We start from the raw sequence: 27,808 nt of genomic DNA, 5'->3' as shown, positions 1-27,808 counted from the left end.
CTACTATTCTGAAGTGATTTTCTATCATTCTTTCAGATGCAGTATTCATTCATTTATCAAGCCTTACTAGAATACTACCTCTATGGTGACACGGAGCTCGACGTGGCCTCATTAGAGAAACACCTTCAGACATTGTACAGTCCGGCGCCGCACTTTGAGAAAGTTGGTCTGGAACAGGAGTTTAAAGTAAGCTACTACCCTTTACTTTAGGAATTACAGGATATCACCTATATCACACATATCACAGCTGTCAATATGCCCAATTGTATTATTTCCACAGGAGATAAGGCGCTGTCAGAGAGTCTGGCATCAGCTTAATGTGGCCACGTTCATCAAATAAGTGGCAGCTAAACCTTGGAAACATAGGATTGGGCATATTGGTTTTCAACATGCCTGATCTTTTTTCCTTTCAAAGGTCATAAACTGCCACTTGATACATACAAAATAACCAGATTAATCCCATATAAAACTGCCATCATGTTCTCCACTTTATTTTTTATACCTCCAGTTTAAAGTGAAATAATTGCATATACTGTATATTTGAGATTGTCATCTCTATATATAGAATTACATTTTTCTTTCTTCCATTATTTTTTATATTTCTGGAGATCCCCTTTAAGATAAAAACTAGTTTTAGTGCAACATTTAAGTGAAATTAGAGGTGTCGCCTGCACTGAAACCTTGCTGGTTATTCGGACTGCCATATTAGGAATTCTCAGGTATTTTCCACTGACTTTTATGTCGTCTCCAGGCAGTAAAGGTTAAGCAGATGCTAAACAGGAGACGCTCAACCACATTGTGAAAGGGTGCATTGTGTGCACTGTGTAAAGCCGAGCGCCAATTACAGTGTGAAAACGTGGGAGGATGCAGAATTTACAGAGAATGTGTGAAGTATGGGAAACTGTTTCCATGACGATAGAACTCTAAAGGAGATTGTTTAATATTGGTGTTCTGAGCTATGTACTTACAATTCAGCGACACTGTCCATAAAGACAGTCTCCTCTTGTATTGAATTTTTAACTTTCTGGTGTAGATTGTGGTGTACATATGTTGTGTGTCACCTGGAGCGATAGACCCTGGAACCCTCTGGTGCGCAAAATCAGTTCTTGAGCACCACGGACAGGTGGTGCTGGTGCAGCAGGACTGCAGTGATGGTGAGAAGTGGTGTGGAAGATGTAACATGCTGTAAAGGAGAAGCTGGTGTAGCAGAGCTGGAACAGTGATGACTGAAGCAGGGCTAGAACAGAGTTGACCAATGTAGGAGTACTGGAACAGTGATGAGCGATGTAGCAGCCCTGCAACTTAGTTGACTGATGTAGCAGTGCTGGAACAGTGATGACCAGTGTAGCAGTGCTAGAACAGTGCTGAGCGACGTAGCAGCGATGGAACAGTGATGAGTGATGTAGCAGTGCTGGAGCAGTGATGACTGATGTAGCAGCGCTGGAACAGTGATGAGCGATGTAGCAGTGCTGGAACAGTGATGACCGATGTAGCAGCGCTGGAACAGTGATGAGCGATGTTTCAAGTGCTGGAACAGTTAGTGATGTAGCAGCGCTGGAACAGTGATGACCAATGTAGCAGCGCTGGAACAGTGATGAGTGATGTAACAGCGCTGGAACAGTGATGAGCGATGTAGCAGCGCTGGAACAGTGATGAGCGACATAGCAGGCTGGAACAGTGATGAGCGATGTTTCAGCGCTGCAACAGTGAGTGATGTAGCAGCGCTGGACAGTGATGACCAATGTAGCAGTGCTGGAACAGTGATGAGCGATATAGCAGCGCTGGAACAGTGATGAGCGATGTAGCAGTGCTGGAACAGTGATGAGCAACGTAGCAGCGCTGGAACGGTGATGAGTGACGTAGCAGCGCTGGAACAGTGATGTGCGACGTAGCAGTGCTGGAACAGTGATGAGCGACGTAGCAGCTCTGAAACAGTGATGGCCGATGTAGCAGCGCTGGAACAGTGATGAGCGACGTAGCAGCTCTGGAACAGTGATGAGCGACGTAGCAGCACTGGAACAGTGATGACTGATGTATCATAGCTAAAACAACAAAGACAGGAATAGAAGAAATTGTTGCAGCAGTTGCTGATGTAGCAGTGCTGGAACAACAATGACCAGAGGAACAGAGTTGTCGCATCGGTGACTGATGCAGCTATACTAGAACAATGATTAATGGAATAGCAGTGTTGTAGTAACAAAGAGGAACTGATGCAGTAGGACTGAGTTTGCAGTGGTGGTACAGTGTAGCGGGCAGTAACGCCAATTACCAGAATAGCTTAAATGACCTAGAAGTGTGAAGTGATGGTGTGTGTCAAGTTAGAGAAGGAGACAGAAGCGGCTGTAGATGGGATGTAATGCATTACTTTGCTCTGGACTTGGAACAGTTGATTAACAATATAAAAGACATGGGACCACAAGCAGACATGTATCATAGAGCTCCTGTGCACTAATGCAGCTGTAGCATGGAGTCCCACCTTCCTGCCATGTGCCATTATTGGTGGTGTCTTCCTATGGTGGTGTCTTCCTGTGGTGGTGTCTTCCTATGGTGGTGTCTTCCTATGGTGGTGTCTTCCTATGGTGGTGTCTTTTTATGGTGGTGTCTTCCTGTGGTGATGTCTTCCTATGGTGGTGTCTTCCTATGGTGGTGTCTTCCTGTGGTGGTGTCTTCCTATGGTGGTGTCTTCCTGTGCTGGTGTCTTCCTGTGGTGGTGTCTTCCTATGGTAGTGTCTTCCTATGGTGGTGTCTTCCTGTGGTGATGTCTTCCTATGGTGATGTCTTCCTGTGATGGTGTCTTCCTATGGTGGTGTCTTCCTGTGATGGTGTCTTCCTATGGTGGTGTCTTCCTGTGGTGGTGGTCTTCCTATGGTGGTGTCTTCCTGTGGTGGTGTCTTCCTGTGGTGGTGTCTTATGCGCCTCCACAGGCAGGGCATTATTGCTACACACCTGGATTGTGTTTGGTATTGCTGCACAACTAAAAGTGAATGAGATTCTGCTGCAATACCACACACAGCCTGTGGACAGGCGTGGCACTATTTTATTTTTTTTAAAGCAACAATATTTTTCTAATACTGGACAACCCCTTTTAGCAAACATTGTCTAATGTTATCTATAATTTCGATGTGAAACTAACCTTAATTGTGTCTACACTCCTACTATCTGTTTTGCTTTTCATTAAATCCAGGTTAGTCATTAAAGATGAAAACTCCTTTTAAGATGTGACAGTCCAGATCTTAACTTAGTGTTTACCTTGTAGCAGACAGACTTGCAGGGACAAGCAGCGCTGCTCTCAGGAGTTGGCTCACGTGGCGTCCCGCAGCACAGATTGTCTTGCTGATAATGAACTATTCGGATCGTCGGGGCCATACTGTACGCCCCACGTGTATACTGTTCGTGTGGGGCGCTGCAGCTGAGCCCTACTCACTCCAGTGGGGCGACGATGCAATTCCAGATACGGCCTATTGAAATGGGTGGCGCTGTCTTTTAAAGAAAGTTTATTATATTTTTCTATCCTTCAAAGTTAATATTTGTAATACTAATCATGAAAATCAAAGTAAGTACACCAGCCACATCAAGTCTATAGATCTATTCAATAATGTATGCAGTTTGTATTGTGAAACCTGCCAACAGATGGCCCACCTTCTATAAGTTCTCCAGGACCTAGGATAGGATAAATGTTTGATCGGTGAAGTCGAACCTTGAGAACCACAGCGCCCATAAGGACGACGAGCGGTGCCGCTAATGGTGTGGGACCCTATGGAAAGGTCACCATCGCATGCATTTTATTTTAGCGATGTGTATGCACACCCGAAGTACACTGGTTTTATTTCTTTTTTTTATATTTGCAGAAACTAACAAACGTCAGAATAATGAAAGAAAATATGAGGACGGGGAACCTGCCGGCCAACATGAAGAAAGCCAGAGTCATCCAGATTATCCCGTGTAGGCTTCATTGGATCTTGTTATGACTTAGCGTACACAAACAAAGGAGGGGACCACTACACGTAATCGCTGGGATCTCCTATAGCCAGTAGACCATATGTATACAAACGAACAAGAAAAAGACAGGCTATACAGAAAGGGATCACCAGACTGAATCAGATTCTAACAAATACATATTTATTGATGAACAGCTGCACACAAAATTACATAAAAACAATTAAAAAGTCAAAAAGACTACAAACAAGATCAACCACATGAGGTGATCAACCCCATCAGGAAATGCATAGGAAATATAAACATAACTCAGGGTGAAATACAAAATAATCAAATACTCTCTACAAAATATCTTGCACAAATCCCCACAATACAAAATATATATACAGCCAACATGGGTATTTATGAAGCTATGTTGATAAAATCATCCCACTCTAAATTATAATCAAAAGGACTAATAATCATGTAAAGTTGAATACTACAATAAGATTATATCAAAACCCATGAAAATGACAGTAACTTAGGATACGAATAGCATGTCATTAGGAAAAAGAGCAGATAAAGGTTAGAGCATACACCTACAAGCAGCATATAATGATGCCAATGGTGTGTGTTATTGTGAGAGTAAAGCAACCTGAATAGGCGAAAAATCTATGCTTCTGTTGGGGCAAACAACGTCCAACACGTTTCGCCACTGGTGTGTGGCTTCCTCAGGGACAAAAATGTGATTTTTCTTTTAGCAGTGGAGGGGATAATTTGCTCAGTTGAGAGCTCCTGGAAGCTTTCCTGTATTAAGGCTCTCAGCTGTTCACTGTTAGCCACTCCCATGTGTTATATAATCTGAGCTCTAGCTAGTACTCATTGCCAGAGTAGCTTCATGCTGCCTGGATAGGAGATGGTGGTTTGTCGTTGTTGTTTGAAAAGGTGTTTGGTCGATTTATCTGTGACTGTTGCTAGGTTTTTGTTGGGTGCTAATTCCCCTCCTCCTACTTTGGTTTTACCCCATCCTCCACTCCCCGGTGTTTACCTTTGTTGTTTGTGTGAGTATATTTGTATGATTGGTATTTTCCTTTATCCCTATTTGTATTACCTTGCTAGTCTGTTTGGTGTATTACGGTACACTACTACTCCCCTCTTCCCTGGGTGGGGAAAGGGTATAGACTGAGGGTGGATTCAGGAGCTAAGGCAAGGCACGTGGCCCCGGTGTCTACAGCATTAGAAGTAATCCAAGGAACAGGGCCTCCTAGCGTTGGGCACAGAAAAGGAGGGCTGGTCCCGGGACACCCGGCAAGAGAGTCGTGACAGCATGCTGGAACGTTTCTAAAGGAGAGTTATAAGAAGCTAAAACAAATACAATAAATTGGGATATCTAGGGAATAATGGTAGAGAATTTTAAAAAGTAAATCATAAAAATGCTTATGTCTAATAGATAGGAATAGTGAGATGGGCCTTTAGTTATCGGGCAACCCCTTTACAAAATTAAACCTGTTATCAGGCCAAGAAGAAGACTTTATGATCTGGTGTATGCAAAGGAAAACGAAAATGCAATTCATAAATTTACTTCTTCGCCTCAAATGAAAATAATCTCATATTTATTCCTCGAATAGTTGTAGCCAGAAGTAATATTTGGTGACCATCAGGGGGCACCTATAGGTGGTGCAGAGGTAGAACCTGAGCTGGGATTACCAAATAGAACATGGTAGGAGAGGGTTCAAGGCTTTTCATTTTCGCCTTATATATTTGTTACACCCATGATGGCCAGGCATTTTAACGGCCATGGTTATCTTGTATATTTTATAAGAGAATCTGTCACCAGCATAAGGCTATGTGCACACGTTCAGGAATGTCTGCAGAATTTTCCTGAACAAAACCGGACTTTTTCTGCAGGAAATCCGCAATGCGTTTTTGCAAAATTAATGAACATGCTGCGTTTTTTTTACCGCGATGCATTTTTTGGCGGAAAAAAATGCAGCATGTGCACAAAAATTGCGGAATGCATTGAAATGATGGGATGCTTAATGTAAGTGGTTTTTTAGCATATTGTTCACGGAAACCGGTCGAAAAAACGCGAAAAAAATGCAAAAAATCCTCCTCAACGTGTGCACATGGCCTAATATAGGGGCATAGATCCTGATTGCAGTGGTGTGTCACTTACTGGGCACCTTGCTGTAGTTTTGATAATCTAATGGATGGACCCATATAGTTCAGTCAGATCCTGTGTGAAGGGTCACCACAATGTTCACAGATGTTATTACTGTACCATGACCGCCATAATGGATGTATGACACCACCCTTAATGTTAAAATAGTTTTCTGGTGCTTTAAATCCTATCAGATGATTTCAACCGGGTGATTCTGTCAATGAAGAGAGGAGAAGAATACACAGACTATATCAACGCTTCCTTTATTGATGTACGTAACATATCATTATCTTTTCCTTATAAAATGAACCGAAATCTATAACCACCTTGTTATGTAGGAATCAAAATAATTACAATTTTTAAGAGGACTTGGCACTTTTTAGAAATATGTATTTTTTTTATTTATTTTTTTAAATCTGGTGTTAAACCTGCTGTTTCTCCTGATTCCGGCGTTGTTTTTCTTTTGTTCCTGTGCCTCTCCATTCCTGAGATATGACCCTTTTTCTTCCCTGTAAATACATGAAGCCTTGTTAGTCAAGTGGGCGTAGTGATCAGCTCTTGTCTGCGGGCCTCTTCTTCAACACCACACCCAATTGTCTAAAGTCCTAGACTTAAATACCGAGACGAGGAGGCCATATCTCAGGAATGGAGAGGTTTAGAAGCAAAAAAAAAACAGCGCCGGATTCAGGAGAACGGCGACACTTACACCACGTAAAAAATGTTCATATTTAGTATATATATTTGGCAAGTGACGTGTACTTTAAATTAATAACATTTCAATGTATTATCTTTGAGCAGTAAATATGCATAAAACATAATAATTTATATTAAAAAAAAGCCTGATAACTCTGTAAATACTTTTGCTAATACAAACATTGTGTTATCTGGAGTCACAGCCTGTATTATACTACTGAAAATGGTCGACAAGCTTGTGGCCAGACACACTCGTAATATAGATGTTTCCACGATAATTGAAACTTCTGTTCTGCTCTGTAGAAGGGACTTTCAGAGGCTACATTTCTGCAAGACATCTGCACACATCTTGCCATCCCTGTTCTTTGATTGGATCCTATTTTATTTCATATTACAGTTGAAACAGAAAAATATGTAAATAAATCTTCTGAGTGTGTCTAGGAGATCCGCTATGCCTTTCCTCTTCTTCCTCATTATCCTATACCTTGATAAAAAGAGAACTGGCTGCAGCAGGAGCCTCTCCCCTATGCCACTTTTGCAAGCCCCACAACCTTAGCAGTTCACCAGTCCAAAAATGGTACGGGATCAACCAAAAATGAATCCTTGCGTTGCGTTCTCTGTAGGAATTCTTGTATATTTTTTTTTTAGGTGACCATATAAGTTATTTCTCCTGAGCTCCCCCCACACACGTGAACGCTGTGCGTTCTCAATAGGGGGGGGGGAGGGAATAAGAACCTGACTTATCTCTTGAGAACAATAGATCAACTATGTTGAAACCCAATGTGTAATTTATTTATTTTTTCTCGTCAAATGCCATTGACACCCACCTCTTGTTTCTAAAGCATGGAAAAAAAATCTTGCAGACTCACTGTGTGTTCCTTTTAAGCCTTTCCAGACTGTCCACCATCTGTTGACATTGGGCGGTGCGACCGGATCCTGGGTCTGCAGTGATGTCTGTTGCCACCTGCAATCTAGCAGGGGCAGGTTGAGTCTCCAGTTAGAAGACAGATGCGGTTTATCACGGCTTCTGTCTTCTCTTAATGAGGGCTAGGTAGTAAATAGAAGCACGTTGATGATGATTCTATTGGACTCGGAGATTACATGTTTGCCAAATGTCTACCGAACATACTAAGCAAAGTCCCTGGATTCTATCAGACCCAGGTCAGCCCTGCCAGATGTGTTTCTTATGACTGAGGCTAATGGATGGCTCAGATAGACGGCCGTATTTCTCGTGCGAAGGAAAAACGCAGCTGCAAAAAGGTGCATTTTTGCTACGTTTTTGGTTCGCCCTGCATTTTTTTTACTGATTTGAGTGAAGTCAATGGTGAAAAACGCTGGCAGAGAATTGACACGCTGCAGATTATTTTCTGAATCAAATCTGCGAGTCACAAATAAGCAACTTCAGGTTTCCCATTTACTTTGCTGGCATCGGGATTGCTTGAGGTTTTGCAAGCAAATCTGTACGGCAAAAACGTACCAAATCTGCAACCTGTGCACAAGAGTGAAAAACGGAACACTACAATTAAAAATATTATGTTAAGAGAGATCTTTATAATGAAAAAATATAAAAAATGATCTCAAGGAAAAAAAAAGTTGTTGTTCCAGCGTCTGGTAAAATAGTTATTTCTTTATTTTAAGTCCATTAAAAATATACAAAAATTACAAAGGTTGTATAGACAGGGCAAGGGAGCAGGACGCGTTTGAAACGCTCACTTGCGTTCTTTATCCCAGCTGTGATAAATGCTGGCAGCAGATTTGTATATGATCACTGGTGCGGTTTTTAAAATGGTATAGTTTTGGGGGGTTTTTTCGAATATATAGGAACACCCAAAGTCCCTTCAAAATTGAATAGGTTCCTAAAAAAAAGTTGTACATTTCCTGTAAATTGACTGCTACATTTTTAAACCTTCTTAAAGTCTAACAAAATAAAAGAACATTTTACAAAGGGTGCTGATGTAAAGCAGACACGAGGGAAATGTGATTTATTAATGTTTTTGTAAAATTTGAATTAAAGGGATAATGATATGGAATTTGCAAATTTTTAGAAATTTCTGATTATTTTTTTTTTTAACAAGTTAACGCAAAACATATCGACCTAAATTTACCACTAACACAAAGTATAATGTGTCATAAAAAAACAGTCTCAAAATCACTGGAATATGTTGAAGGATGCCAGAGTCATTACCTAATAAAGTGACACTTGTCAGATATAAAAAAAAAAATTTGGCCTCATCCTTAAGGGGTTAAAAAACGTTCCTGTGCTGAGATAATCTTATAAATGTGCCCCTGTTGTGTACTGTGTAATGGCTGTGTCTGACCGTACAGGAACATGGTCTGATCATACCCCATCCTACCTCATGACCCCATCCCACCTCCTCCCCAACCTCACCACCACACTAATCCCATCCCTAACCCATCTCTTCAACCTATCATTAACCTCTGGTACCTTCCCCTCTGCTTTCAAACATGCCACAATCACGCCTATCCTCAAAAAGCCATCCCTTGACCCAAGCGGCATGTCCAGCTATCACCCCATATCTTTGCTCCCATTTGCTTCCAAACTCCTTGAGCATCACGTCCACGCTGAACTTTCCTCTCACTTTGCATCTAACTCTCTCTTCGACAACCTACAATCTGGCTTCCGTCCCCACCATTCCACTGAGACTGCCCTGACCAAAATTACTAACGACTTACTTACAGCCAAAGCTAACAGACAATTCTCTATACTCCTCCTTCAAGACCTGTCCTCTGCCTTCTAGACAGTTGACCACTTCCTCCTACTGCAGATCCTCTCTTTCTTTGGTGTCAAAGACCTCGCCCTATCCTGGATCTCCTCATACCTCACCAACCACACATTCAGCGTTTCCTACTCCCATACTACCTCCTCTTCATCTCACCCCCTCTCTGTTGGTGTCCCTCAAGGCTCTGTCCTAGGACCCCTACTCTTCTCAATCTATACACTCGACGTGGGACAACTCATAAGGTCCTATGGCTTCCAGTACCATCTATATGCTGATGACACTCAGATCTACCTTTCTGGCTCAGATGTCACCTCTCTGCTCTCCAGAATCTCAGAGTGTCTATCAGCCATATCCTCCTTCTTCTCCTCTCGCTTCCTCAAGCTCAGTGTGGACAAATCTGAACTAATTATCTTTCCTCCATCTCATAGATCCATCAAAATAAATGAAATCACACTTTCCCCTGTCCCCAAAATCCTCTGCCTCGGAGTAACCCTGGACTCTGCCCTGTCCTTCAAACCACACCTCCAGCTCAAAAATATTTCCAGAATCCGTCCTTTCCTCAACCCTCACTCTACCAAAATGCTTGTGCATACCCTAATCATCTCCCACCTCAACTACTGCAACATTCTCCTTTGTGGCCTACCCTCTAACACTCTCGCACCCTTCCAGTCCGTCCTTAAACTCTGCTGCCCGACTAATTAATCTCTCTCCTCGCTACACTCCTGCTACCCCTCTTTGCAAATCTCTTCACTGGCTTCCAGTTTCCCAGCGTATCCAGTTTAAACTACTAACACGGTCCTCCCAAGACCTCCTTCTCCCCTCCACGTTTATTCGCTCCCAGTCGCCTCCAAGACTTCTCCCAAATATCCCCCATCCAGTGGAATTCTGTGCCCCAACACGTCCGACTAGCCACCACATTTGGATCCTTCAAAAGAAACCTGAAAACCCACCTCTTCAAGGAAGCTTACAACCTGTAATGACCACACGGCCACCTCAACACCATCGGAGCTACTGCAACCCCCTGTAAAATGTAAGCCCGCAAGGGCAGGGTCCTCGCCCCTCTGTACCAGTCTATCATTGTTAGTTTGCTTACTGTAAGTGATATTTGTATTTTGATGTAACCCCTTCTCATGTACAACACCATGGAATTAATGGTGCTATATAAATACATAATAATAATAAAAATCATACCACAGCTACTGGGCAGTGGAGGAAGTAAAAGCGTATACAGACACTACAGCACGGGATCACAGCTGATTCTTTCTTTGAGGTAAAACATTGCTTAAAGTCAGGCAGTCAAATGTTTTACCTCACAAAAAGAATCAGATGTGATCCTGTCTGTATACTCTCTTGCTTCCTCACCTGCCCAGGAGCTGTGATATGATCAGACCATGTTCTGCATGATCAGACACAGCCATTACACAGTACACAGCAGGGGCACATTTATAAGATTATCTCGGCACAGGAAGTTTTTTTTTTTAACACATCCAATTGTGGAAATTACTATTATTCCAAGATCTATTAATTAAAATGTACTTTGTTCTCGTGGCAAACGCCTTTAAATGCATTTTTAATTTTTTAACTATATATACATAAAAATGTGAAGTCGACAGCGCTGCAGCCAATAACTGAGCTCAGCGGCTCAGCAGCCGATAACTGCTCAGATCTACTGAGCTGACTGACTGACTGACTGCAGGGTTTTGAACAAGACATTGATAGACATCAGAAACAGAAATAGCAGTGGAAACTCAGCGCTGCATCTGGGGAGAGGGAGTAAAGCACAGTTTACAAAAAAACTGAACTGAAATCTGGAAACCTTTTTAATATGTGCAGCTGTTACCCTGGATCCAGACCTGAAGCGGTGGCTGCAATATTAAAGGGGATGTCTGTGATGAGACCACCTGAAAAGAAACATCTCATCAGCCTGAGAGCGGCATGACCTGCTTTGCCGAGAGATGTAAAACAAGCTGGCGACTGTGCAGGGCCGGGATCAGTCACTGAGAATGTTGTGAAACAAAAGCTGGAAAGTAGACGGCTCCCACAATACAGGGTGTAACCAGGATTTACTACACATGTGTCGACATACTAGAGGCTGTAACGTGACACGCGGCCCCCTCCCCCATGTATGCGGCTTCATCTTTTCCCATATGCCTCAAGTGCTGGCGCATTTATATTTTATGCGATAATTTATATTTTTATGTGATAAGGTTACATTTTTGTAATTAAGTTTGTTTAGAACATACAGCAAATGCAGACATCACACCGCGTATGAGCGGGTGTAGCGCGGGGGTCATCTCGCTGATCTTCTATGTAATAAACGCTCATCGTGATGGTCGCGGACACTAAGAGTGGCCTCATGTGATCTGTTAGAAGTGGTCGGCATGATGATCCCATGTACCATCAGACCCCCATCGCCGTCTGCTTTCTGTAGATAGATAACATGTCTGTGATAGATCAGGCGGTTTTTGCGCTGCTGGTACGATCCTATGAATGGACTCGGGAAAGGAAAAAGATCAAAATACGGCATTTATTTAGCGGTTAATAAAGGCTACTGATATGCAGTATTAATGCGCAGTCTAATGTGCCTGGACCTAAATATGCTTTTCTAAACATCACTTTTATTAGGCTATGTGCACACGTAGGAAATGTGGTGCAGAATTTTCTGCACTAAATCTGCATCTCCTGGCAGAATCCGCAGGTGCGTTTTTTGTGCATTTTTTGTGCATTTTTTGTGTTTTTTATGCATTTTTTGTGCAGTTTTTGTACAGATTTTACCACTGTGGATTTCTATAATAGAGGGGTGCAGAAACGCTGCAGAACTGCACAAAAGAAGTGACATGCACTTCTTTGAAATCTGCAGCGTTTCTGCGCAGATTTTTCTGCACCATCTGCACAGCTTCTTTTTTTTTTCACATTGATTTACATTGTACTGTAAATCACAGTGCGGATCTGCAGCGTTTCTGCTGCAGAAAAATCTGCTGCAATTCTGCACTAAATCTGCATCATGTGCACATACCCTAAAAGGAATCTGTCAGCAGGTTTTTGCCGCCTAATCTGAAAGCAGCATAATGCAGGGGCAGAGACCCTAATTTGAGCGATGCGTCACTTACTGGGCTGCTTGGCGTATTTTTTTTTTTTATAAAATCACTTTATCGTCAGCAGAAGATTTTTTAGTAGAGGACAAGAAACGATGCTCAGCAATCTAACCCCGCCCCCACCACTGATTGGCAGCTTTCCGGCTATGCAGAGTGTAATCAGAAAGCAGCCAATCAGCGGTGTGGGCGGGGTTATACAGGGCTCTGCATTCAGAGAACTGTAAGATCTGCAGCAGGAGGAAAAAAAAAAGTTTTAAATTAAAATTACAGCATCCATTACGGATCGTGCACAGGTCTCGCCAAATGTGTGGGGTATCGTTATCGATGCTGCTCACTTATGATGCGGAAGTGAGTAGTTCTGGATGGCAGCGGATAACCTCAAGCCGTGTATGCATCACAAACTGCAAGAAATTCTCAAATACTCATGATGAATTCCTCTCAATTATTTCTCTTTCCTATTGCTCATTTCTTTTTTTATACTCTATTTTTTTATGCTATAAATATTTTTTATGCTATAGATATTTCTATACATTGGTGGCATAGCATATGTGTAATTACTACATTACAAGTAACTTATCATAGGATTCATGCACACAATTATTATATTTTCTGCCTTTATACCATTTTTTTTATTTTTTAGGGCTATCGACAAAAAGACTATTTTATCGCAACGCAAGGTCCTCTGCCGCACACGGTGGAGGATTTCTGGAGGATGGTGTGGGAGTGGAAGTGCCACACAATCGTGATTCTCACAGAACTGCAGGAAAGGGAGCAGGTAAAGAGAAACGAGTGGAAAGGGCAAATATCAAGCAAGGCAATGCTTTGTGCGTGATATGGCGTCCGAGGGCATAATGATCCATATAACGAAGATGGAGCTCTCCTCTAAAATACCGTTAATCTGATTATTTTCCCTCCCATCAGGAGAAATGTTGTCAGTACTGGCCATCCGAGGGCGCTGTGACACATGGAGAGATAACTATAGAAAGCAAGAGTGATCGTTTACTAGAAGCAATCAGTATCAGAGACTTCCTAGCTACAAGCATCCAGGTAATATTGGAGACAATTCAGAGCTTTACCTGGAAACGACACTTGTTTTCTGACCTTTAAAGGGGTTAAAATAAATGACACTAGACTAAACATGTGCTCAACAATGTCGTTTTGACATTGCTGCGCATTATGTCCATTTTTTTTTGTGTGGCGGTTTCGCAGGGCTTTTTCAGGTGGATTCCGAAAACAATTCACCTTAAAAAGATGTTGTGTGAATACAGAATTATTCTGCATTCACACGCCTTTCCGTATGTCTCCTTGCGAATGATATATGAGTAAGGCCTCATACAGATGTGCGCTCTTCCACTTTATGTATCTGTGTATTCATATGAGAAAAACAGCTGCCACATAGGTGGTAACGATAGAAACATGGACCAAAAGTGGATGAAAATTGTATCCAACACTGACGAAAAATGGTTAGTTTTTCATTCCCTCTAACAATGGCTTGGCCGATCCGTCTTCTGGCCGTTATCTCGCCCGATTCTCCCATTCACAGTAGTGCTCAGTGGGCCGAGTATTCTGTATGATACTCTCAGGTTTTGTGACAATATCTTGCATCTGTGTGCCAGGAAAAGGTGCCAAGAGTGAAGAAATGTACTGAAATAATTCTATATGAAGTGCTCAGAATCGCTCGAGGCATTTCTCAGCAATCCCATGCTTCAACGTGCGTTTGCAAATAAAGCTTAGTAACAGTTTTGCAATATATTTATGCAGGAGAAACAACCACGACTGATTCGTCAGTTCCATTTCCATGGCTGGCCTGAGATAGGAATTCCTGCAGAAGGTAAAGGGATGATAGATCTTATTGCAGCCGTCCAAAAACAGCAGCAACAGACGGGCAACCATCCCATCATTGTGCATTGCAGGTGAGTCCAGCCATTCCAGCGTCATGGATTGGTTGCTTATCGACTCAATTTCCATACCTACCTGTGTAATTGTATATTATATTACAAAGTTTGCCTCCAAAAATGGATTAAAGGGTTAGTCTCATTATTATAAAAGGGAAAGGTACAGTATAGGTTAAAACAAGTAATTTTTAAATTCACCTCTGTCGAGAATTTATCGCAGCCTGGGAGGGTCAAGCAGAACCACCTGCAGTGATCTTTATGTCGAACAGCTTTCTCTTGCCCCCCATCGTCCGTACAATTACACGATAGACTGACAAATAATGGAGGACGCCGCTAATGGGTCGGTTATGGGGAAACTGACAGTGAGTGTATGGTATATACTCCTCCGATTCCAACACATGGAATATGTATATACGCCCTTTCGATCACTGCTAACTCCAGCACTACTCGCCGCCACCACCAGTCGTTATTTTTATTATACACAGGCTCACTGGAGGTCTGGTAGGTAGCGTATAACTTCAAGGCGTGGTTTACAGAACAAAAGGAATAGAACTATTACAGTTTATATTTAATCCAAATAGAGGCAGTGTTTATGAAAAATATAAAAATGATTTTACAAAAGGGGTCAAAACAGTGCAGCATACACAGGAACATAAAATAAGGGATTAACAAAAGAACTTGCTGCATCACTTGCAGAGACGAGTCAACTCAGCCGAAGGAGAGCACTTCGCTTGGGGACATTCACTGAACGGGCTCCATGCATGCATGATGTGTGTAACTCTCTACAGGAGCCGAGATCATAATTTGGCTTTATCTTTTATTAGCACCTGAGTTACACCAACACACCTTCCCCCTGTGATGACCTCACATGGGCCAGGTTGTGGGCTGTTCTCAGCCCTTCAGGATTTTATGAAAATTCCAACTTATGCAATAACTCCTCTCCGAATGCCCACAGAAGTTTGAGATTGCCGCAAATATTTTTTATTGGGCTTTTACTGTTACTTAGACACCATACATGACATGGTTGCTGTCATTGATTTGCTCATTACCGATTTGTGGCCTATAGACAGGGGTTACTGATATGAAAAAATATGTATTCTCTTTCCTAGTTCGCCCTGGCACTGAAAATGTATGTCTCATCAATATCTGATTTATAAAAACTCTGATATACCTTCTTTTGTTTTGGAGACATCGAGTCCAGGCTAGCTATTGTAAGTCTAACCCCTGCAGGAAACCACAGTGTCACAAGTAACTTATTGTTGTAACTCTTTGAAAAGAGTTCTCCTGTCTATTCTAAATTTCAATCACCTGTCCAAACTATATTTCTTGTCTACACACCAAAAGACATCCTCCTGGTCTTAGGGTACCGTCACACTATAACATTTCGATCGCTACGACGGTACGATTCGTGACGTTCCAGCGATATCGTTACGATATCGCTGTGTCTGACACGCAGCAGCGATCAGGGATCCTGCTGAGAATCGTACGTCGTAGCAGATCGTATGGAACTTTCTTTCATCGCTGGATCTCCCGCTGTCATCGCTAGATCGGTGTGTGTGACACCGATCTAGCGATCTAGCGATGCGATCCAGCGATGCGTTCGCTTGTAACCAGGGTAAACATCGGGTAACTAAGCGCAGGACCGCGCTTAGTTACCCGATGTTTACCCTGGTTACAAGCGTTAAACTAAAAAAAAACAAACAGCACATACTTACATTCTGGTGTCCGTCAGGTCCCTTGCCGTCTCTGCTTCCCGCACTGTGACTGCCGGCCGTAAAGTGAAAGCAGAGCACAGCGGCTGTGCTTTCACTTTCACTTTACGGCCGGCAGTCACTGAGTGCGGGAAGCAGACTGCAAGGGACCTGACGGACACCAGAATGTAAGTATGTGCTGTTTTTTTTTTTTAGTTTAACGCTTGTAACCAGGGTAAACATCGGGTAACTAAGCGCGGTCCTGCGCTTAGTTACCCGATGTTTACCCTGGTTACCCAGGGACCTCGGCATAGTTGGTAGCTGGAGAGCTGTCTGTGTGACAGCTCCCCAGCGACCACACTACGATTTACCTACGATCACGGCCAGGTCATATCGCTGGTCGTGATCGTAGGTAAATCGTATAGTGTGACGGTACCCTTAGTCCTAAAAGGAGCTCTTGCATGTTAACTAGCTGATTCACTGTTCAGCCACATCCAATTGCCTATTGTCTAGGAGACTATCGGCTCTTGTTTCCTTACTGGAAATCTATGTGATAAGAAAAAGGAGGGACGGGGGTGAGTACTCTACATTCTGAAAAATGGAGGGATTTTTAGTTCTATGATCACTCAAGATTCAGCGACGATACCGGAAGCCAATAGGAGAATAGCTATGAGCAAATCAACAATGAAGTCACTGGACGAGGTCTTCAAATCGAGGAACATTTCACTGGCGACGAAGACACGGCTCCTACATAGTCTGGTCTTTTCTGAGGTAACATATGGATGCGAAATCAACAACAAGACACAAAACGAATCAACGTCTTTGAAATGTGGTGCTGGAGAAGGATGTTATCGATACCATGGATGGTAAGAACGACAAACAAATCAATTTGGAACAAATCAAGCAAGACATGTCACTCGAAGCAAGGATCATCAAGCTATGATTTACCTACTTTGGACACCTCATGCGAATAGAGTAATCACTGGGGAAGGACAACATGGTCGGCAAAATAGAAGGAATAATAATTTTTATTTTTACAGTGCCTGTGCTAACATATTCTGCAGCACTTTATTATTGGTAAAAGTCCCTTCTAAAATATAAAGTCATTACAGAATAAGCTCAGATACCAAAAGGAGTGAGGGCCCTGCTCGCAAGCTTACAATCTAAGAGGAAATAGGGGAGACACGAAAGGTAAATGATAAAATCTGCTTATATTGTACAACACAGCCATAATATACTAAATAGGGTATGCGCATAACGCTGCACAAACCGGTCACCAGCCAATGTGTACACAGTACAGACACAGAGGGCTATTAAGTGCATGGAGGGTGTATGAACAGAAGCTACGAGGGTCATGATTTTCAAGAAAATGTTGTATGGGCGAAACGGGGATAGTTAGATAAGTGAGGTGGGGCAACAGGGCAGTCTATAAAATATAGGTTTTTAGTTCACGCTTGAAAGTGTGGGCATTAGGAATTAACAAATTGTTATGGGTAAAGCATTCCAAAGAACTGGTGCGTAACGCGCAATGTCTTGGAGACAGGAGTGGGAGGCTCGGTTTATTGAGGATTTTAGTTTTATGTCATTATCAGAACAGAGGGCATAGGTAAGGGGCTAGTCTGTGACAAGGGAGAAAATGTAGGATGGTGCTGAACTGTGAACCGCTTTATGGTTGCAAGTGGTAACTTTATATAGGACTCCGTATCATATGGGCAACCAGTGCAACGACTGGCACAAGGAAGAGGCATCGGTGTAACGGTTGGTGAGGGAAATGAACCTTGCTGCTGCATTAAGGATGGATTGGAGAGGGGAGAGTTTTAGTAAGAGGGAGACCAATTTCTAGAGAGTTCCAATAGTCCAGACAAAAATGAGTAAGAGGTACAGTAAGAGCTTTTGCGGAATTACAGGTAGGAAAAGGTCGAATTCTAGAGGTTTTTTGCGGTGTAGGTGACAGGAGTGGCGAGTGATCGAATGTGGGGATTGTAGGAAAGATCTGGGAAGGAAACAGCTATTTTTGATAATCAACCTTGCGAACACTGACCGCGGAGGGTTGCAGCCCCTAGTTGTGAGTTTTGCCTGGCTGGTTATAGAAAATACAGGAGAACCCACGCCATTTATTTACTTATAGCACAGGCAGCGGGTGAGGGATACTACCTGTCACTGTTATTAGCGGCAGCAGGTGTAGGCTGATGGGAGTAATAGTCAAATCAGCCGCTGCCTGTTGTCATTGTTTTCACTTGAATATAACTCTCATTTTTCTCCCCTGCTCGCACTGATTCTCGGCACCAGGGAACAGCTCTTACTGTCTCCCTGGCATCCGTGGTACATGTGTGCCGCAAGTATTACAGACAGGGACACTGACAATAATCAGGACATGTAAAACCGGCCTAAGAGATACAGAAATATTGGGGGAGACAACAAGAGGCCCACTTTGACTTTGATATAAAAGGAGGAAATGAATAATAAAAAGGTTCTATAGCTAAATACACCTTGACATAAAACATGGAAAGAAGCTTTGCCAGATTTGATGTATGATTTGTGTATTCCTTTCTAGCGCTGGAGCTGGCAGAACGGGGACATTCATTGCCCTAAGCAATATCCTGGAGCGAGTGAAAGCAGAGGGGCTACTAGATGTTTTTCAGACTGTGAAAAGTTTACGAATGCAGCGGCCGCACATGGTGCAAACACTGGTGAGTGGAGGCTTGTCTTTAGGAATTCAGTATATTAAATGACAAGAAAAAACATATTTGCACTATAACCCATAAAACTGTCATTAGTGCTGACCAAGGGCTTGTGCATCTGGCCATCTTGTATGCCCGTACAGCTGTATAGACCCTCGCTGTACATCAGATTGCCTCATTCTAAGACATCTATTTGCATTAAAGGGAGAATATCTTTTTCTATAGGCACCTGAGGCTGTGAAGCAGCACACAGACATTGTGCAGCCACACACTGGGGCGTCATTGTATACAGCTACCTTAGGTGCAGGAGAAGCTCTAATTCATAAATGTGTTCCAGAAAAATGGCTTAGATGATAAATATGAGAGAGTTCCCTTATGGGTTAATCCACCATCCTGCCTAGAAAAGGAATCCTAGGATGATAATGGAGCGTTCCTCACTCTGGAGGACCCACCAGGTCCATTCATTACATAGGCAGCTCATTAAGTTTAATGACCACTGTGTAATGCTTCAATTCACCTGCGGAGGCACTGCAGGGGATTTTAACATTCACTACTTTTTTTAAATATTTTTTTACTGTAGAGTACAACCGAATACTGGAACTATCTTTTTATCTTGTTATCATTGAGAGACAACTACCAATTAAAACAGATAACCCATGACATAAAAAGGGGATTCAGGAGGTGTAATTACTTTTTAAGGGGGCATTAGTACTGTGTAAAGGGGCACTACTTGTATTTAAGGGGCACTCAGCTGCCATTATTTGTTTTATGGGGCATTATTGCTGAATTAGGGATAAAAACAGTTGTTTTGGCCCAGGTGCCGGCAACCCGTGCCACGCTATTGCCCGAGCATGGATAATCTTTGCGGCTTTTGACATCTCAAGGTTGGTTTACTTCACCAACTTGTGGCATTAAACGATTGCAGATTAGTAAATATTTACCGATCAGCAGCCATTGAATAGCCTGCTTACACAGGCAGAATGTTCTTAATATTGCACACTGGACGATTTGCAATTGATCATTCAGTGCGCATAGGTTGCCATTTTTCTCGGCAGCATGAGTCTTATTAAAGGGAATCTGTCACCAGGTTTTTGCTATATAATATGAAAACAGCATAATGTAGGGGCAGAGAGCCTAATTCCAAAGATGTGTCGCTTGCTCATCAGCTTGCTGTAGTTTCAATACAGTGTTTTATCAGCAGTAGATTATCACTACAGGACTACATCTCAGGTGCCAACCAGTCAGGCTAATCTGTGTAACTCCGCCCCCACCACTGATTGGCAGCTTGTCAGCAATGCACAGTGTACACAGGAAGCAGCCAATCAGGTGTGTGAACGTAGTTATACAGGGCTCAGCATTCCGAGTTCTGCTACGTCTACAGCAGAGAAAACAGGGATTCTATTAAAACTACACTAATCATTCCAGTAGGTGATACCTTGCTGGAATCAGCCTCTCTGTCCCAACTTCATGTAGCTTTCAGATTCCATGGCTAAAAATTTGTTGACATATTCCTTTTAACACCGGATGACCAGCTACCGAAAACAATGATCTTTTGTACAGCACAAAAGATCTTTTCATCAGAGGAATACGAGTTTTGCTTGTTTGTTGGCTGATCAGCAGCCTGTATTTAGACTGCGATTGTTGTGAAATGAGCGTTTTTGAGAGCGCCCGTTCACGATAATCTTGCTCTGTAAATGGACCCTCAGATTATGAAGTTCTCTCCACTTTGAGATAACGGTTTTACATTCTGGCTCCACATTTCCGAACACCTACTTTACTGTCCTCATCTAAGCTACATTTACAGTGCAAGATAAAAATGCTCGTTTCACGATTATCTTTGCAGTGTAAACAGGCTCCCAATCACCTGATGCACAAGCATTGAGTGACTTGGGCAGTGCAAAAGATCATGGTTCTCAGGACTTGTGCTGCCAGAACTAGCGCAATGTTTACTTTGGTCTGCCTGTATAAACTGGCTTTTAACCCCTTAGTGACAGAGCCAATTTGGTACTTAATGACCAAGCCAATTTTTACAATTCTGACCACTGTCACTATATGAGGTTATAGCTCTGGAACGCTTTAAAGGGACTCTGTCACCTGAATTTGGCGGGCTCTGTTTACAGTCAGATGGGCGGTGTTTTCTGTTCTTTCATGCACCCCTTCCTTTCCCGCTGGCCGCAATATTGTTTTGAATTTGATTAGGTTTCCTCCGTAGTACACTCTTGCGCAATGCAATCTTGCATTGCGCACGCGCAGTATGCTTTGCCCAACTGTGGGCAAAGCCGAAAAGCATTAGTGTGCTTGCGCCGGCGCACTATGTCCCGGAAGTATTTAGCTGTGTTCCGGGACACAGTGCGCCGGCGCATGCACACTAATGCTTTTCGGCTTTGCCCGCAGTTGGGCAAAGCATACTGCGCGTGCGCAAGGCAAGATTGCATTGTGCGTGCTTGTACTACGGAGTAAGCATAATCAAATTCAAGACAATATTGCGGCCAGCGGGAAAGGAAGGGGTGGCATAAAAGAACAGAAAACACCGCCCATTTGACCGTAAACAGAGCCCGCCAAATTCAGGTGACAGAGTCCCTTTAACGTATCTCACTGATTCTGAGATTGTTTTTTCGTGACATATTGTACTTCATATTAGTGGTAAAATTTCTTCAATATAAGGTGCGTTTATTTATGAAAAAAAATAGAAATTTGTAAAAAAAAAAAAAAAGAGAAAATGTAGCAATTTTCAAACTTTTAATTTTTGTACCCTTAAATCAGAGAGTCATGTCACACAAAATAGTTAATAAATAGCATTTCCCCTTTTGTCAACTTTACATCAGCACAATTTTGGAAACATAATTTTTTTTTGTTAGGACGTTATAAGGGTTAAACGGTGACCAGCGATTTCTCATTTTTCCAACTATTTACAAAAACTTTTTTTTAGGGACCACCTCACATTTGAAGTGAGTTTGGGGAGTTATTATACCAGAAAATACCCAAAAGTGACACCATTCTAAAAACTGCACTCATCATGGTGGGCAAAATCCACATTCAATAAGTTTATTAACCCTTAGGTGATTCACGAGAACTAAAGCAATGTGGAAGGAAAAAATGAACATTTTACTTTTTTCACAAAAATTTAACTTTGGAACCAATTTTTTTTTATTTTCACAAGGGTATCAGGAGAAAATGGACCACAAAATGTGTTTTGCAATTCTACTGCGTACACCAATATGCCGGATGTGGGGGGAAAGCCACTGTCTGGGTGCATGGCAGGGCTCAGAAGGGAGGGAGTACTGTTCGACTTTTTGAAAGCAAAATCGGCTGGAATCGATGGTGGCTCTATGTCGCGTTTGGAGACCCCCTGATGTACCTAAAAAGTGGAAACCCCCATTTCTAACTCCAACCCTAAACCCAACACACCCCTAACCCTAATCCCAACCCTAACCATATCTCTAACCACAACCCTAACCCCAACACACCCCTAACCCTAATCCCAACCCGAACCATATCTCTAACCACAACCCTAACCCCAACACACCCCTAACCCTAATCCCAATCCTAACAGTAATCCCAACCATAACCACAACCCTAGCCCAACTCTAACCCTAATCCCAACCCTAACCATAACTCTAACCACAACCCTAACCCCAACACACCCCTAAGGCTAGGTTCAGATTGCGTTAATGGGACTGCGCTAACAAACAGCGTTGCACGGCGAAGTTAACGCCGTGCAACGCGTCCGTTAGCACGCCCATTGGCAGCAATGGGAACGCGCATCGCTAGCGCGTGCCCGAGGTCCGTTCCCCGCTCTCGCAGATCAGGGATCTGCGAGAGCGGGGACGTTAAACGCGACCCCGAAAAAGACATTGCGTTAGCGCAATCCGCTAGCGCTTAGCGCTAAACGGATTGCCCTAACGCAATCTGAGCCTAGCCTAACCCTAATCCCAATCCTAACAATAATCCCAACCATAACCACAACCCTAGCCCAACTCTAGCCCTAATCCCAACCCTAACCATAACTCTAACCACAACCCTAACCCCAACACACCCCTAACCCTAATCCCAATCCTAACAGTAATCCCAACCATAACCACAACCCTAGCCCAACTCTAACCCTAATCCCAACCCTAACCATAACCACAAATCTAACCCTAACACACCACTAACCCTAATCCCAATCCTAACAGTAATCCCAACCATAACCACAACCCTAGCCCAACTCTAACCCTAATCCCAACCCTAACCATAACCACAAATCTAACCCTAACACACCACTAACCCTAATCCCAATCCTAACAGTAATCCCAACCATAACCACAACCCTAGCCCAACTCTAACCCTAGCCCAACCCTAACTTTAGCCCAGCCCTAACTTTAGCCTAACCCTACACCAACCCTAACCCTACCCTAACTTTAGCCCAACCCTAACCCTAATAGAAAAATGGAAATAAATACATTTTTTTATTTTATTATTTTTACCTAAGGAGGTGATAAAGGGGTGTTTGATTTACTATTTTTTTTATTCTGATCACTGTGATAGACCCTATCACAGTGATCAAAATGAACCAATAGGAAAAATGTCCTATTGTTGCCAGGTGCCGGCCGGCAGATCTCGGCATGCGCACTGCTCATGCGCCCCCTATTTTCTTCCCGGAAGAAGACACCGGCGGCCGGGGGACAGGACTAGGGGATGCAGGAGGGTCCAGGGAGACCGAAGGTACAGGCGGGGAATTGGGGGACCCCATTTCTCTCTCCTCTGATGTGCAATCACATCAGAGGAGAGAAAAATTAAATGGGAAATCTGATTTTTTTTTTTTGCGATCCCCGTTATTCTGTTAATAACGACGAACACTGAAAAAACCAACCCGAATCATGTTCCCTGGTAGAAACTCCAACTTCTCAGCACTGTTAAAAAGGATTAAGTACCCTTAACTGCCACCGTTAAAAGGCGTATCGGCGGTCGTTAAGTGGTTAAATAACCGCCAATCGGTAAGGGTTTACTGATCGGCGGTAGCATCGTACCGCTGTCCGGTGCGTATAAACTGCTACAATATTTTGCCTTTCCAAATGACAGGTCATGTGGTCTTGCTAAATTCGGCTTCTTAGCAAGAAGTAGGGAACATATGAAAGGGAATATTACTACAAAATCCAACATCATGGGGCCTACTTGTCGTCTTTTACATAGGTCTGCAATGGAGCTGTAAACACAAAATGGTAGGAATGTATTAGTCAAGACTAATGGCATAATTGGGGTATACCCGCTAATTTGTCATTTTCTCTCTTGCAGGAACAGTATGAATTCTGCTACAAAGTGGTACAAGACTTTATTGACATATTTTCAGATTACGCCAATTTCAAGTGAAGGACTTGAACCCGCTTTATATACAGGACTAATTCATATGATCTATTTTGTTGTTAATTTATCTCGTCGATGGTTTTCTGCTTTTGTATTTTTCTCTGCTACCAAATAACAAAATGATGTACGCTTCCGGTTATACATCCATTTCGGTATGACATACAGATTCCAATACAAAAAGCCTTCCAGGTGTGGAAGACGTAGATGTAAAATAATGTATATATTTATTTATAATATGGCATGTATATTATGGAACCAAACATTTCCTTATATGCCGAAGTTTTTTTTTTTTTATGGCATAAATAAGAAAATGTGATTGGGATAGCGCCCTTTTGTGTATAGTGTCTGAATTTCATGCTGCGATGTAAATGTAAAGCTCCTTCATCAAAGGTGGTCCAAGCATCATCCACCATTGGGGTCAATGATATATCATTAGAGAGCAGTTTCCTTACATAATTGTCCCAAAGTATAACATTTAGCACAGACCAAAAAGGGAAGCAGTTGTCCGTAAGCAGCCAAACAGGTCACTGCCTTAGAAAAATGAGAGCGCCAGTCTATGCCACGGGCAATGGCTGAACTTTTGGTTTGCTCTAGTTTTATTACACGAGGCGCAATGTTATTAATAAAACTACTCTTTTTAGAGATTGACGCTTAAGGATTTTTTCCACGTTATCACGGATCCATAAAGTAGGACATACAGTAACTTATTGATCACTGGGCGACTGAGTGCTGGGACCCCAAGTGATCCCAAAATGTGGCTGTGGAACTCCGAGAATGGGGTCTGTAGAGCCCCATCATGAAGCAAATGGAGGTGCACATTCTAGACTTCTGCTCCATTTGTTGTCTATTGGATTGGTGAATGTATAATTATTATTATTTTTAATAATAAGCCTTCAGCTCGATCGTGAGCCATGGCGACTTGATGGATGAATGCTCTATAGGAAGATCGGTCTTGTGCAAGCCTAGATAGGTCCTCTTCACCTTGTTCCTTCCGTTCTTCCACCCATTATGTCCTTCTCCAGTGAATGCTCTCTTCGTATGATGTGACCAAAGTGGGCAAGTCGTAGCTCGGTGGTCTTTGCTTCCATTGACATGTGTGGCCTTACCTCCTCTCTTCATTCGAGGCTACACTTTTTCCAGCAGAGTCTTTTAGGACTCTTTATGCTTTTGATTTATTCTTTTTATTGATGTTTATTTATCACTACAGGGACAGCAGCAGTAACATCCGGTGATGAGGCCACAGGACATGAAAAGAGCCTTAGCCCACCAGCTGGACAGCACACATTATGTGTTGACATTCTCTTGCCTAAACTGTTCCGCAACGTTGAGTGCGAGTGACCCGAACTTGTCGTAGATATTCCTCTTTGTGGCGTCTGTTAGTATACCGTGTGCATTGTTGATCTCCTTGAACTTCTCGGAGGCTTCTGGATTTTCTGGGTTTTTATCTGGATGGTATTTCAATGCTAGCTTTTGGTAACATCTTTTGATGTCATCAGAAGGGGCATTCTTTTCCAAACCTAAAACATGATACAGGGATTCTGCGGAGGTAGAGAGGGAGCGCTGCCGTTGGTCCGCCATATTCCTGGGTTAAAAAAATCATGAGTCTTAGAGAGTGTCTACATACAATTAAATGGCATATAATAAAAAAAATAAGAGATCACAGACCTATACTTAATGGTAGGCTGGGATGTCGTACTACTGCTCCCAAGGTAGGGAGAAAAATGGGGGGCTGTCGAGAGCAAAAAAGGGGAGGAAAATCATTGTAATCATGGGACCTGTGCTGGGGAGTGCCAGTACGTCAGCAAAAGCATGCGATAAAGATATGGGATAGCAAATAGCATGGGATAAAAATATAGCAGACCTGAACTTTGCTGTTGACTGGGATGCTGCCACAGTGCTCCCAAGGCAGTGGGAAGAGGCTGTGAAGAGCAAAATGGAGGGAGGATTATGAGCTACAACTATCGGTTGCGCTCTTTTATGAAGAATGTCGGTTGCGCTCTGTTATGATGACTGTCGGTTGCGCTCTCTTTTATGATGTCGGTTGTGCTCTCTTTTATGATGACTGTCGGTTGCGCTCTGTTATGATGACTGTCAGTTGCGCTCTCTTTTATGATGTCGGTTGTGCTCTCTTTTATGATGACTGTCGGTTGAGCTCTGTTATGATGACTGTCGGTTGCGCTCTCTTTTATGATGACTGTCGGTTGCGCTCTCTTTTATGATGACTGTCGGTTGCGCTCTGTTATGATGACTGTCAGTTGCGCTCTCTTTTATGATGTCGGTTGCGCTCTCTTTTATGATGACTGTCGGTTGCGCTCTGTTATGATGACTGTCAGTTGCGCTCTTTTATGAGGACTTTCGGTTGTGCTCTTTTATGAGGACTGTTGGTTGCAAACTATTATGAGGTCTGTCTGTTGCGCACTGTTACGAGGACTGTCGTAGCTTGGTGATCTTTGCTTCCATTGATGTGTGGCTTTTATTGGTTCCTAAATCGATTTGTTTCTTCCTCCCATCCATGCTAGTGATAACATGCTTCTCCAGCACCATATTTCGAAAGCGTTGATTCTTCTTCTGTCTTGTTTCTTGGTGAATATAGTGGAGCGCTATTCTTGGCTTTCTCTTGGCCAGTCCCATAGAGCAGAGATGGAGCATGTGCACCTTCGCTCCATTCAACACAATGGTGGCTCATGTCCTTGGGGTTCCAGAGCCCCATTCTCAGGAGCGCTGAGGGTCCCAATGGTCTGACACCCATTGATCAACAAGTTATATAGTTTCGTACAATTAGAGGATTAATTGCGATTTTGATTTAAAAAAAACCTTTTTTAAATTGCAAGGCTGCTAGTAATTCCAAATATCCAGTAGTTTTCCTGAAGGCAAAAACGCATCATAATGAGAGTTGTAGTTTTGCAACTGCTGGATAACTACCGATTGGATACAACAACTCTGCAAGCTAAGTTATGACAATGTGAAATATTTTTTAGCAACTACCAGAACGATTTCGGGACCAAGGTTATGACTAAGGGTACCGTCACACTATAACATTTCGATCGCTACGACGGTACGATTCGTGACGTTCCAGCGATATCGTTACGATATCGCTGTGTCTGACACGCAGCAGCGATCAGGGATCCTGCTGAGAATCGTACGTCGTAGCAGATCGTATGGAACTTTCTTTCATCGCTGGATCTCCCGCTGTCATCGCTAGATCGGTGTGTGTGACACCGATCTAGCGATCTAGCGATGCGATCCAGCGATGCGTTCGCTTGTAACCAGGGTAAACATCGGGTAACTAAGCGCAGGACCGCGCTTAGTAACCCGATGTTTACCCTGGTTACAAGCGTAAAACTAAAAAAAAACAAACAGCACATACTTACATTCTGGTGTCCGTCAGGTCCCTTGCCATCTCTGCTTCCCGCACTGTGACTGCCGGCCGTAAAGTGAAAGCAGAGCACAGCGGCTGTGCTTTCACTTTCACTTTACGGCCGGCAGTCACTGAGTGCGGGAAGCAGACTTCAAGGGACCTGACGGACACCAGAATATAAGTATGTGCTGTTTGTTTTTTTTTTAGTTTAACGCTTGTAACCAGGGTAAACATC

General features: G+C 42.9%; 1 protein-coding gene across 1 annotated transcript in view; it reads left to right on the top strand.

Annotated features, from left to right (window-relative positions):
- Window positions 1-27,468, top strand: part of PTPRE (protein tyrosine phosphatase receptor type E) — a 186,396-nt gene extending 158,928 nt beyond the window's left edge. Inside the window, exons 13-20 of the mRNA XM_069753946.1 lie at window positions 37-186; window positions 3,849-3,942; window positions 6,271-6,347; window positions 13,246-13,380; window positions 13,527-13,652; window positions 14,367-14,518; window positions 18,746-18,881; window positions 24,147-27,468. Of these exons, the coding sequence (XP_069610047.1) occupies window positions 37-186; window positions 3,849-3,942; window positions 6,271-6,347; window positions 13,246-13,380; window positions 13,527-13,652; window positions 14,367-14,518; window positions 18,746-18,881; window positions 24,147-24,221 (945 nt within the window). The 3' untranslated portion in view covers window positions 24,222-27,468. The remainder of the gene's footprint in view (window positions 1-36; window positions 187-3,848; window positions 3,943-6,270; window positions 6,348-13,245; window positions 13,381-13,526; window positions 13,653-14,366; window positions 14,519-18,745; window positions 18,882-24,146) is intronic.
- Window positions 27,469-27,808: the final 340 nt, after the last annotated feature.

Source organism: Ranitomeya imitator, chromosome 2 (assembly GCF_032444005.1).
Source record: "Ranitomeya imitator isolate aRanImi1 chromosome 2, aRanImi1.pri, whole genome shotgun sequence".
NCBI classification, from domain to species: Eukaryota; Metazoa; Chordata; class Amphibia; order Anura; family Dendrobatidae; genus Ranitomeya; species Ranitomeya imitator.
This window is presented reverse-complemented; position numbering and strand designations above follow the sequence as displayed.